The 14195-nt window shown below is 38.0% G+C and overlaps 1 protein-coding gene across 8 annotated transcripts in view; it reads left to right on the forward strand.

Moving 5' to 3' along the window:
• MAGI1 (membrane associated guanylate kinase, WW and PDZ domain containing 1) overlaps positions 1-14195 on the forward strand; it is a 692842-nt gene that overhangs the window by 599402 nt on the left and 79245 nt on the right. For all 8 annotated transcript variants that reach the window (XM_021706368.1, XM_008072888.2, XM_021706369.1 and 5 more), the window contains 4 exons: positions 600-657; positions 3231-3367; positions 7174-7266; positions 13543-13725. In XM_021706368.1, the coding sequence (XP_021562043.1) occupies positions 600-657; positions 3231-3367; positions 7174-7266; positions 13543-13725 (471 nt within the window). The remainder of the gene's footprint in view (positions 1-599; positions 658-3230; positions 3368-7173; positions 7267-13542; positions 13726-14195) is intronic.

The following is a 14195-nucleotide window of genomic DNA, read 5'->3' on the forward strand; positions in this document are numbered from 1 at the left end:
AGTGAGCATTGCCTGTATTACTGCTTTCACAGTAAAGTGCTGGGTAAGATGGGCCAGCCCAAATACAATAATCGAGTAGTAATAGATGCATGCAATTCAAAAACTCAACTGCGTTTTAATTAGAAACAAGAAGAAAATAAGATGCAAGATTTTATTTTATTCTAAGGAGAGTAGAACAGCAAACTATTCTATTGGAAATGAAAAGAAACATTAATTTCTACCCATTTTTTCTTATGGAGTAAGGTAGTCTAGAAACAAAATGTGTACTATAAACATCTATACTGGGCATTCATGGCAAGTTTTAACTGTATTTCCATTAAAATCTAATTTAATAGTTGATTTAGAATAAAGGTTTCTGGGGCTGCATTTTATTAAGTTTAGTTTTCTTGAGTAAAATACCAGTAGATAAAGAATTGCTCTTCATGTAGATAAATACACTGATAAAATAAAAATAATATATACTTGTTTGAGTTAGGTTACAGTCTTAGTTGGATTTAAGGCATTTTTATGACTGCTTCTTTTTTTGCTTAGTTCATTTGTTGAGAATTCTCAGGCTCTTCGAGAATAATGCCCTTCTTGCCTAAACGTTTATTTTTCAGAACTGCCTGCTGGTTGGGAAAAGATTGAAGACCCTGTATATGGTATCTACTATGTAGAGTAAGTGCTTGTTCACAATCCACTTGTTAGTTTGTACCCCCCTGCAATTTATTTTAAATAAGTTTGTCATCATTATAAGCTATAGGCTAAATAATAACGATATTAAGTTTATAATGAAAAATTTGTATGTATATTTTAGTTTATGAGAAAATATTCAGTAAATCTGAAGACAGTCCTATTAAACTCACAAGGGCAAGATCCATGTCTTTTGTTTACTATGATATCATCAAGGCCCAACATAGTCCTGACATGTGGCAGGTATTTCATAAATATTAGTTGAATGAATGAATGAGAAAAGCAAGGATTCAATAGATTGGATGGAGAAGGGTTGTTTTTTTCTAGGAGGAGTATCTGTTTTGCCTTCTTTTTGCCCCACCAAGATCTGAACTTAACTTCTTACTCAATAATTACTTAATTAGTCATTCAGGCATTATAAAAGGGTCAGAGAAATCTTACTAATGTATGAAATGTTGCCAAGAAGGAACATTTCATTTGCTAATGGAAATGGAGAACTACCCTAAGTTGCAAGACCTTGTGTGTCTCCTTGCCTTTCCCTTGCTTGAGGAGCTGCACATGGTTTGTGTTTTCCATTTTTCTTTATTTTCTTTATTTATTATAATGTGTTTGTTTATTATAGAGTTCTGGGGTACAAGTGAGGATTTACTGCATAAGAAGGCTGCATGCTGTGCTGTTTTCCGTTTTTCAGAGTCTAAAACCCTCATCATGACTTCTTTATTGTGTGCTTTATTCTAGCATTGGGCACACACTTCTTCCTTTCATCAGAGCTATTGATCAATAGGATGATACTAAAGAAAAGAAATCCAAGAGACAAAACACTGAAAAAATATGCTTTATTTAATTTCCTTTGAGAAAAATGAGAGATACCTAAAAAAAATCCTTCGAAAGAAACAAATGCCATATAAATACTGTAGAATCATAATCCTACCTGCCACACGAAAGATAACTGGCATATTTTCTCTCCCTTATGCTGCTGGCAGTGAAAAGTCATTTGTATAATACCCTAGTGATATGAACGTATGATGCAAAAATGCCAGGCCATAAAATGCTCTGCATCTTCTTGTAAAAAATTATGAGTTCAGTATAGCAAGTATCCTTGGCCAGTACTAATTGTACCTCCTCTTTGCCTAGCAAGAGGGATTAGCAATCTGAGACATCAGAGAGGCAAGTTCAGCTATTTCTCTGACCCTCATAAGATAAATTTCCTTTGTGTGACCCTAAGATCATCTTTTTGCAGATGTACCCTAGGGTTTCTGCTATGTGGAGTTCATCTGGCATTGTCCCTCAACTAGTTTATGCATCAAGAGAGGATAAGAACAGGTGTTAAGAGCTTTGATGGGTAAAGAGATTTGGGTTGAGGGGCAAGTTACCTTCCTATACATTTCTCCTCCCTGTGTCTTTTCCAGTCCTCAAGTCTGTTAATGGTAGACTATTTATTATAGTGGAAATTAAAGGTAATTAATCTATCTACACTATTTGACAAGATTGCTTTTAAAAACATAAAACTTGGCTTAAAAATTTTTTTTAGAGTTCTAAATAATCATAGCAGTATATTCCCAAACTTTTAATTAACTGATATTTCAAATTTTAAAAGATATATACATATGTACACTTACATGAATATGTATCCGCTTGTGTAATTTAATGTTTGTGTAATGTGTGTGTGTATATATATATACTTATACACAGTGTGTATATGTATATATGTGTACATATAAATGAAATTAGGCCGTGGCAAAAATCCCATCTATGTGTATGTATCCACGGTTACATGTACGTGTGTGCTTGGTTTTATCATAGACTTACTAATTTTGTAACCATCTAAAGCGTCTGGGTCTTTGTCACTTTGAATACGTCATATCTGCTTAGGTTCACTATATTTGGAGTCTCTCTGCCTAAGGCCTATGCTTTTAATCCTGCGTCCATGTTTATTGATCAGAATAGTTGACATATATTAATCAAGTTCTTTTCTTAACTTTTTTGTTTGGGTAAATGCTTATGCTTCTGTGAACCCAACTGTAAACAGTCACACGGCGGTTCTGACATTGCATGTTACAGACAATGTCACATATCCACTTTAATCTCATTTTTAAAATAATTCTGTAATGTACCTTTTGATGAATTAAAACAGCTTCCCCTGACATTGGACATTTGGAGAGAATTCATGGCTAAAACCTTGGGATTTGAAAGCAGACAACCATGAGCCTGCATGTCTGTTTATTGCTTATTAGATATCATGCTGGATGAATAATTATTTAACTGTGCAGAAATTTACCTCTTTATTCATAAAATATGAATAAAAATAGGACTTAACCTCCTGGGATTTACTGAAGATTTTTAAATAAAATACATGTAAAACTGGTAACACAGAGTTTAGTGTGCATGAAAGCATGGACACTTTTCATTTTTATTTCCTCTTTCTAACTGTGCATTTGGACACACGAGGGTCAACATCTCAGACCACCTGTTCACTTTTAATCAAGGGATTTGGCCTGATTGGCATTTTGCCTGATTGAAATGTTTCTTCACAGAGTATTTTTTGCCTTCCTCCCCAGCCACATCAACAGGAAGACACAGTATGAGAACCCAGTTCTAGAAGCCAAACGGAAGAAGCAGCTTGAGCAGCAGCAGCAGCAGCAGCAGCAGCAGCAGCAACAACAGCAACAGCAACAGCAGCAGCAACAGACTGAAGGTTGGCCTCTTCCCTCCAGGCTTTTCCTTGAGCAGGGGAGTGTGGGACAAAACCTGGGCACTGACACCCCCGTGTGGTCATAACTGGCCTTGATGCTCAAGTTATTCCCTTGCCATGCAAGGAGTTGATGTCCTGGGTGGGGAGGAATACCTCTAGAGCTTCTTCTGCTAGAATCCCTCTTCCCACATTCCACTGGACAGCTAGCATCGAGATCCTGATTTAAAAGCACCCAAATCCCCACTTTAATTAGGAAAGGAGGTTATAAGATCGGAAAACTTTTTGATGAGAAAGGAATGATCATGCCCCCACAGCATTTGCATCAAAACTGGTATTGAAATCCACCACTTTCAGCATGTTCACTCTAAGCAGTTACTGGGCATAAAACTGGCTTTTAATTTTAGGAACATTACATGTAAGAATCAGAAAAAGCTGGCAGTTCTGATTGCTTTTTAAAAATTGCCAATTAATTCATGTTCTTTGTGAAAATATGAACAGTTCAGGAGTACAGAACATTCAGTTCTCCCTTGCTTGGCCCCCTCCAATTCTCAGAGGAATTTTCTAGGGATATACAAATATGCATATTTTAATTAAAATATTATAATTTATGCATATACATAGTGTGTGTGTGAGACTTGTTTTTCTCACTTTTATTTCTTGCACATATTTCAAGGTTGGTTAATATAGATTTAGCTTATAATTTTTAATGGCTGTATAATATTGTATTTTATAAATGTCTCTATTTAGTCATCTACTTACTAGTCGATACTTAGACATTTCACAGTTTTTCATTGTGATCTTTTAAAATAATCGGCTTAATCATCAATAACTAAAAAATAACAGCTGCTGGAGAGGGTATGGCGAAAAGGGAACACTTCTACACTGTAGATGGGAGTGTAAATTAGTACAGCCTCTGTGGAAAACAATGTGGCAATTCCTAAAAGTTCTAAAAATCGACCTTCCATATGACCCTGCAATCCCCCTACTGGGAATGTACCTGGAAGAACTCAAATCACTCTATAAAAAAGATACCTGCACACATATGTTTATCGCAGCATTGTTCACAATAGCAAGAACGTGGAACCAACCATGCTGCCCATCAAAAGAGGACTGGATAAAAAAAAATATGGTACATATACACAATGGACTATTATGCAGCCATAAAGAAGAACAAAATCATGAACTTTGCAGCAACCTGGATGAACTTAGAGTCTATAATACTGAACGATCTATCACAGAAACAAGGAATTGAGTATCATATGTTCTCACTAATAAGTGGACCTTCAACAAGTATTGTAATACTATAAGAAAAGGAATGACAGTAGCGGGAAACTGCAGGGGAGTGGGGAGGTGGGATTGGCAGTAGTGGGAAACTGCCTGGGGGGGGCACACATCATCAACAGGGGTACCTGCACAATGAATATTTGTATACCTAAACCTGAATTGTGCCCTACAATTAAAAAAAAAAAAATCTGAAAATATAAAATAAAATAATCGGCTTAATAGCCCCCTCACTATAATATGTACCTATAAAATATAGGAATATAAAGTATAACACTTCTGTTCTATATTGAATATAATAAATAGAGACCTTAGTCAACAGATTGGCAAACTTTTTCTGTAAATGGCCAGATAATAAATATTTTAGATTTTGTGATTCATAATCGATCTCTGTTAGAACTATTCATCTCTGCCATTGTAGTTTGAAAGCAGGTATAGACAATATGTAAATGAATAGGTATAACTGTGTTCCAATAAAACTTTATTTATGGACACTAATTTGAACTTCATGTAATTTTTATGTGTCACAAAATACTCTTTTTTCTTTTCAACCATTTGAAAATGTAAAAACTATTTTTTGACTTGCAGGCATTGGGCCCAATTTGGCTAGTAAGCCAGATTGCCAGCCTCTGCCCTAGACTATATAATTTAGAGAGGATTTGTATATATGTGTGTGTATATTCACCCATGGAAAATCTCTCTACCTTAATCTCTTTTCTATCTCAAAAGAATTAAAAAAAAATAAATTAAGGGTGTACAAGTGCAATTTTGATACATGTATATATTGCATAGTAATAAAGTCTGGGCTGAATAGTACCCAAACAGTGTACTTTGTATCCAGTAAGTAATTTCTCATCCCTCACCTCTCCCTCTCACCTTTCCAAGTCTTCACATTTATGTCCATGTGTATACACTATTTAGTACCCACTTATAAGTAAGAACATGCACTATTTGACTTTCATTTTCTGAATTATTTTACTTAAGATAATGTTCCATTCATGTTGCTGCAAAAGGCATGATTTCATTCTTTTTTATGGCTGAATAGTATTCCTGTGAGAGAGAGAGAGAGTGTGTGTATGTGTGTGTATACCACATTTTCCTTACCAATAATCTGTTGATGAACACTTAGTTTGATACCCTGTCTTTGTTATTGTGAATAGTGCTGAATTACCCGTACATGAGCAGGTATCTTTTTTGATATAATTATTTATTTGACTTTGTATAAATACCCATTAGTGGGATTGCTGGATCAAATGGTAGTTCTATTTTTAGTTCTTTGAGGAATCTCAATAGTGTTTTCCATAGAGGTTATACTAACTTATATTCCTACTGACGGTAAATAATCATTCTCTTTTCTCCTTATCTTCACCAACATCTTTTTTTTTTTTTTTTTTTTTTTTTTTACTTAAAAGAGCTTTATAAATATATTTTTTTCCATGCTGGTAAAACTTAGTAGTGTTATAAAGTGCAGTCTGGGGAATGGGAGTGTGTAATTGAATATGTTAGCTGAGCTGGAAAGTGATTGTGGGGTACATCTCAAGGGTCACTCATTCACTGTGACTTATTTCTGGGCCTCAAAGGTGAATGAAACTGCAGTGGGACCCAGGAGTATTCGTAATGGGTCCCATTTGGATTGCAGAGATGACAAAAGATAGCACCTTAGCAAACTGCTGAAATCTACCTTCATCCTCCTCCCTACCTGAAACAAGCTGACTTTGCAGCCTAGCCCATGTCTCAATTGCATTAGAGAAATGTCTCTCGTATAGAGCTGCCTTTAGTTGACGATATCTTTTTCCTGATATTTTTTACCTGATCTCACTTTGGACTCTCCAGCTAGAGAGAGCTGGCATTTTTGTTTATCTTATCACAATATTTCTTCCCAAAACATCTTAGACAAGAGAAAGAGATCTTCATAGAGTGAGGTCAGTTACCACTTTTTATTTTTTTATTTTTATTTGAAGTCTTACTCCATCTCCCAGACTGGAGTTCAGTGGCATGCTCACGGCCACCCCAGTGTTGACCTGCTGGACTCCAGCGATCCTTCTGCTTCAGCCTTCCAGGTAGCCGGAACTACAGGCATGTGCTACTGCACCTGGCTAATTTTTGATTTATTGTAGAGATGAGGTCTCTCCAAGTTGCCTGGGCTGGTCTTGAACCCATGGGCTCAGCCTCCCAAAGTGCAATCCACTGGCCTCGGCCTCCCAAAGTGCTGGGATTACAGGCTAAGCCACTGAGTCCACCCACCACTTTTATTTATTTATTTATTTATTTTTTTGAGTTGGAGTCTCATTCTGTTGCCCAGACTGGGGGGTCTCAAACCTGTGGGCTCAGGCAATTCGCTCACCTCAGCCTCCCAAGGTGCAGGATTACAGGCTGAGTCACCGAGCCCGGCTACCACTTTTGTTTTTAATCTAAGCTATCTGCTCTTGGTTTTAGTGGCTTGGGTATTGTTAATGATAAGGTGAATTATATTTAAGTCGACCAGCCATTTGAGGGAAAATGAGGAAACTTTCTTTTCTTTCTTGTAGAATGGACAGAAGATCATTCATCCCTTGTGCCTCCTGTTATTCCAAACCACCCCCCGAGCAATTCAGAGCCAGCCAGAGAAGCTCCACTTCAGGGTAAAGTGTTTTCATCACTATATTGTGGTTTTAGCTTAAATTTAATTTTTTAAAGATACTTTAAAAAGTGGAACCTTGTAACTCCCAAGTCATATCTTCGATAGTGAAAGCATAAATAGTGAAGGCAATTCTAAATGTACTGTTAGTCAGACTTGTCAAAAAAAAGTTAGAAGTCTTTATCTGAATAAATTTCTTCAACTATTTGTAACACTTTAAAAACAATGACTGCTTGTTAAATGGTCATTTAAGCCAGGGTTTCTCAACCTCAGTACCGTTGACATTTTTGACTAGATAAATCTTTGTTGTATGGGATTGTCCTGGGCATTGTGGGATGTCCCCTGTCCACTAGATGCCAGTAGTACACAGCCCACCTCTCACCCCATTGTAACAACAAAAAATGACTCCAGACATTGCCAATGCCTCTGAGTGGCAAAATCATCCCAGAATCATTACTTTAGAGCCACAAATATTAAATACTAGCAAAATAAGATAAACCCGGTGTTACCTATCTTAAGATTCTAACACACGCACTTGCTTTTTACTAAGATATTTCTATGACTGTAAGTGATTTGATAGTATGTTTTAAGTTCTCATTCCCTATTTTTGGCCCAGTTTTGGTGTGTATGCACGTTTATAGCATTTTACTTATTTGCATTCATATAGTATGAGGCTTCAAGAGAAGATCATTCCTGATAATTGGAAGCTCCAGAACATTACAACTTTCGGACCTTGTTACTTTTAAATGAGAGGAAATGTTTCTGTTTAGTTTTCTTTTCTTCTTTTAAATAAGGAAAATAGAACAAGCATTATGCTTGATGGAGTTGGGGAATGTTTGTGGCCCAGAAAGATTAAAAACACTGTAAGGTGCATCTTCCTCTCTACATTTTTGAAGATGCATAATTGTGTTAGATATTAAAAGATAAGTAGAATAACCCTGCTCTCTAATTTTGACTCTTCCATCATAATTTTATAAGAAAGTATCTCTGCTAACTGACATTGTCATAAGATTATTCGTATCAGTTTATGTAAAATCATGTCTTCAGGTGTGAATATGCTTTTTAATGGTGGCAATGGCTTTAATAAAGATAGGATGTAGTAGATAATAATACGTTAATTAATATCAAGAAGACTGTGGCCACCTCAGAATTTTTCAAAGATAAAAGGCTCAGCAGAAGCCTTCTTAGCTTCCACACCAGCCTATTTTCAGCTCCTTGAACCAGCAAAGCTGTGGACCACTTCTGAGCCTTTGCAGAAGCTTTTCCTCTTACTCCTCGTTTGGCTAACTCCTGCTCACCTCAGATCATTGCTAGACTCCCTTATCATATTCACTCTTAATCATCCTATACTTCTCATTTATGGAATTTAACAGGTATAACTAATGTTCATTTGTGTTTTGTTGTTTAATAATACTTCCTTGGTTAGTCTTTAAATCCTAGGAAGCAAGAGCTGGTTTTTTGGTTGTTTGTTTTTTCTTTTTCATGTGAGGTAACCTCAAATTAGACATAATCCTTTGATATCTAGTTTCTGCTAAAATTACTGAGTGAAACAGTATCTATATGTGATAGCCAACTAGGATTCCTTAAAGAATGGTCTCAGAGATTAAATAAATAGAAGCTTTAAGTGTTTAGGTCCTGGTTCTGAATGCTTAGTGCACCCACTAAAGAGTTCAGATGCTATTTATCTGTATTAGATACTTCATCTTAGATTCTCACTTGACTTTTTTCTAGGCCCCTTTTTTCCCCTCTTCTTCCTCTTCTTTTTTTTTTTTTTTTTTTGAGTTGAAGTCTCACTCTGTCACACAGACTGGAGTGCAGTGGCCGCTTCCGGCCACTCTAGCCTCAACCTGCTGGGCTCTGGCTATCCTTCCGCCTCAGCCTTCCAAGTAGCTGGAACTACAGGTGCACACTACCACACCCGGCTAATTTTTTTGAATTATTGTAGAGATGAGGTCTCGCCAAGTTGCCCAGGTGGGTCTTGAACCTGCGCGCTCAGGCAATCCACTCACCTTGGCCTCCCAAAGCGCAGGATTACAGGTTGAGCCACCGAGCCCGGCTCTCCTCTTCTTCTTAATCTCTCTTTTATCTAATAGTGATCTGGAAAAGTTCAGACTCGCAAAACTCTCCCTGATATTGACTCACTTATTCTAATAACCGTACTACTGTGTAGTCTCCACGTTGATCCTCATCTTTCAAATATCCTTGTAATCTTTGGAATGTAATTGATACCACAGAAGCCAGTCAGAATCCATACACTTTGACTCCAAGCTGCATGCAATTGAGATAAACATCACCCTTAGACTGCAGCCTCATAGGTTACCTGCTTGCTGCTTAAGTGCCTTGCTCAGCATCCAGTGTCTTGTGTCTGGAGTAGTATCTAGTGCTGATGGTACTGTGGGGAAGAAGCCATATAGCTAACATGATTAGGTTGCTTGATATTAACTTTGCTAAGTTTACTGTTCAACTAAACTCTCTCCTGATCAAGAGTGTACTTCTAATCCCAGCAAGTGATCGTTTTAGAGATGTGCTCTCTCCAGCTTCAAGCTTATGCTTATGGAGAGATTTTTGCAACTACCCCCTCCACCTTACTCACTGCACCACCACCACCATCAAAATAATCATTCATTCATTGAGCTCATATTACGTACCCAGTACCTCCCTAAGCATTTTTGTTACCCACCATGGAAACTCCTCATAATTGTCATTTGAGATGTAGGTAGCATCCTTACCTCCGTTTATCTATGTGACACTCAGGCAGAGAGATTTAGTAACTGGTCCAGGGCCACACAACCAGTAGGTAGTAGAGCACAGATGTGAACACTGATGTTCATTAGGAGTAGTTTAACTTCTGGCTCAAAGCTTTTTGTGGTTGTTTTGTTTTTTTGTGGGATGCCTCATTGCATAGTCTAAGCCTGTGTTTCCAGTATGGAAGCCACTTGTTACATGTTGCCATGTAAATTTAAACTAATTACAATGAAAGAATCAGAAATTGAGTTCCTCAGACTCAACAGCCATATTTGAAGGGCTCATTAACAATGTGTGACTAGTGACTGCCACATTGGACAGTGCAGGTATAGAACATTTCCGTGTCGCAGAAAGTGCTGTTGGACAGTAGTAACCTAAGGTGTTCAAATGCTAGTGTCAAGAATAGTACCAGCCCAGCAGGGAGACAAACACCCAAGTGCTGTTCAAGTGAGAGCTTTGGGCCAAGACTCAGAAGATCCAGAGTCAGTCTCAAGTAGGAACTGAAAATGAGGACCTTTTAACAAGCTGTCCTGATGATTTTCATACACAGCCATGTCTCATAACTGATGATTGGTCAGAGAGGATAAGATCTCAGAAAATTACATGTACCAGGGGGCTGTAGCAGAGAGCTCCAAATTCCACTGCTTATGGGGAGAAAAACATTTCTTTCCAAAAGCTACATTAACTAATGACCCACCCATACATACAAAGTAATAAAATGTGCATAATTGCAAAACCCTCTGATCTTCCCTCTTTAGTTAAGCTTTGGAAAAGGAAGTCAGTCGTATAATTTCATAACTCTGCTCATGTCTCTGGTAAGGTGAAAACATTCTAAGCACAAAATATGCTAATGGATTTTTTTTTTTTAATTAGTGAAAGTGCCAGGCACATTTTCATATTTTCTAACTTTACCTACAATAAGAGTGAAAATTTCTAACACCCTTCTAACCTCTTCAGCCTTCTCAAAGACATGTTGAATCTCATTTCTGTTTGCTTTTTATTTGTTCATCCACTCAGCAAAAATTTTTGGAGCACATAAAATGTAGCAGACGGTATTCTAGACACTGGGGTACAAAGAAAATTCCTCACGGAGCTAACATCCTTGTGATTTTATGTGTGTGCATATGCAATGCCCCTCGGGCATGGGAGTGGGTAAAGTAAGGCAGAAAGCCAAACTAGTAAGAAAGATGTATGTTCTGTTGGAAGGTGGCAAATGTTGAGGACAAAAATAAAACAAGAAAGAGGGATCAGTAATGTTGGAAGTATTCCAATTTTAAATAGGGTACGTAGGAAAGGTCCCACTGAGATGATAATAGCTGCTGATGTCTCCACACAGCTGAGATGTTTCCCTTCAAGCTCCAGGTACTCCCTAGCAGTCTCTGCTACAAGACTGTAGGCCATAACCTCCATCTCCCACCCACAAAAGTACACTTTGGGGCTTATCTTGCTTCCCCTCAAGGCTCCCATCTGATAATTATCTCAGCTGTTTCCCAAGAGCACTTGCTGCAAGTGACATCACCCTCCTGGTCCTTGCCAGATGACTTTACATGGTACATCCTAAGTCTTGCCTTTCTTTACCCACTGTGACAGGGCTGCAGTTTGTCAAGCTTCTAATCCGCCTTGGGACTATGTTAGAGAGGAAGTTAGTGAACAGACCTCTCACTACAGGTAGTTTAAAAGCGCCTTCTTTTTAAGTCAGAAACTTTTTAAATATGCAATTAAAAATTGTATGCAGCCGGGCTTGGTGGTTCAGCCTGTAATCCCGCGCCTTTGGGAAGCTGAGGTGAGTGGATTGCCTCAACCTGCGGGTTCAAGACCCACCTGGGCAACTTGGCGAGACCTCATCTCTACAATAAATAAAAAATTAGCCAGGTGTGGTAGCGCGCACCTGTAGTTCCAGCTACTTGGAAGGCTGAGGCGGAAGGATTTCCGGAGCCCAGCAGGTCGAGGCTGCAGTGGCCGGGAGCGGCCACTGCACTCCAGTCTGGGCGACAGAGTGAGACTCCAACTCAAAAAAAAAAAAAATTGTATGCATGCCCAGCGACCTTTTAAAACTAACCAAAAATAGCTTTTTTTCCTGGTTGCCAGGCTCCTAGTTTAGGGGTGTGTGGGAACTTCTTTCTATCCCTATTGTTTTTTTGGATAATATTTTTAATAGAAAAGAAACAGGGTAGATGGGGAGGCTGTGGCAAGAGCAGAAATAGGAAATAAAATTAGGAGAGATGAAAAACTGTGCTTGTAGAATTAGGACCACTACTTGGGATAACCAGAAAAATTCCAGGGGGTTTCTCAATTACAGAGAAGTGCCTAATAAAACCCCTCAAAAAGCTTTTTGGTTTGTGTCCAATTGTAGTTTGTGAATGCATCAAGAAAATTCAATAAAACCTTCGGTAGCATGTTTGGAAGTTATTTAAGCTATGTATCTATTAATTTATTTTAAGTAAGTCAGCTGAATTTGGAGCTGCATCGCACTTATTAGTAACTACTTAGTTTAGTTTAGGGGATTTTCTGTTTGCTCTTTTGTTTTTTAAAAAATATCCTAAGCCTCATGTCCTAAACTTTTTTAGAACATGTGTTGGATATTTCACAAATTGTTAAAAGATGCCAATAATAGGAAAAAATCAGTTTAATTTAGGTTTCAATCCAAAGTAAAGTTATAGTGCCTAATTTTAAAAATAATTTTGAAAATTAAAAATTCTACTTTTTAAATTTTAATAAATTCAATTTTTGTGACCCTAATATGTTTTCTGATATTATCTGTGCATTTTCAGTCTGTTTGTTGTATTTGATTAAAAACTAAGGTTTTTTGCTAATGGAAGCCAAGCCTAAAGCAACACATCAGAATCCATATTGCAAAATAAAAACCAAAGCAAAACAAAAGACACAAAACAGACTGATTCCATTTTCTGTGAAGGAGCTTGGAGCAGCTCAGTTGCTGTCAAACTACATGAACTAAAACTAAGAAGTGTGTCACATGAATGGGACCAATTTTATTTCTCTCTTGTATTTTCTTTTGACCCCTCAAGCTGACACGCTCTATGTAAGACAACCCTTTCCTTAAACAGTGGGGCCTAGAAACACTTTTTTTTTTTTTTTTAACTGAAGCAGGGTCTCACTTTGTTGCCCATGCTGGAGTGCAGTCGCATGATCATGACTCACTGCAGCCTCTACCTCCTGGGCTCAGGGAATCCTTCCATCTCAGTCTCCCGAGTAGCTGGGACTACAGGTATGTACCACCATGCCTGCCTGTTTTTTTTATTTTTTGTAGTGACACCTCACAATGTTGCCTAGGTTGGTCTTGAACTCCCAGGCTCAAGTGATTCTCCTGCCTTGGCCTCCTAAAGTACTGGGATTTCAGGCGCCAGCCACCACTCCCAGTCGGAACACTCTTATTACTGAAATCAAGAGACGTGTACGCACCTAAAGGCTTCAGCACATGAACTGGAAGTGTTATCTATATATTGTTTCACATCTTGTTGTTGAATTCTCTTTCAGTCATAGTGACATTCTTTGTGTTTTTCTTATTTTAATCTAGGCAAACCCTTTTTTACACGAAACCCTTCTGAGTTGAAAGGCAAGTTCATTCACACGAAGCTGCGGAAAAGCAGTCGAGGCTTTGGCTTCACAGTGGTCGGCGGGGATGAACCCGATGAGTTTCTCCAGATCAAGAGCTTGGTCCTAGATGGCCCTGCTGCATTGGATGGCAAGATGGAAACAGGTAGCGTCCACATGGCCTTAGCGTGCTCTGTGTGGTGAGACTCCTACCCAGCACCCTAGCAAGACCAAACAGCATCATGACTGCACAGGTTTCCAAATGTCTCTTAAACACCTTGAGAAGGAGCCCGGTCCCTACATTATGTAAATTTATCCCTTGGTACAGATTAAAAACCTTTGAAGCCATTTTACTTTGGGAAATTTAGAATGCTATAGTGTACAGTAAAGCAGTAATTTTCTAAAAACCTAACTGTTTGAATAAATGAGTTCAAACTTGGATTTCTGCAGTGAGAATTTTTTTAAGAGAACTCTGCAATGTTCTCTCAATAACTGTTCTATTCTCGTTAGCAGGGAGGATACTAGATGCTGGAAGAATGTGTTATTAGGAGTTACAATCTGTATTCGAGGCCATCTGTGCCCTGTGGCATCACCCCACATCCAGTTTCAATTCAGCTTTGTATTGGGAGAAATTAT

Source organism: Carlito syrichta, unplaced genomic scaffold, assembly GCF_000164805.1.
Source record: "Carlito syrichta isolate Samal-C Ts95f unplaced genomic scaffold, Tarsius_syrichta-2.0.1 Scaffold315490, whole genome shotgun sequence".
NCBI lineage: Eukaryota > Metazoa > Chordata > Mammalia > Primates > Tarsiidae > Carlito > Carlito syrichta.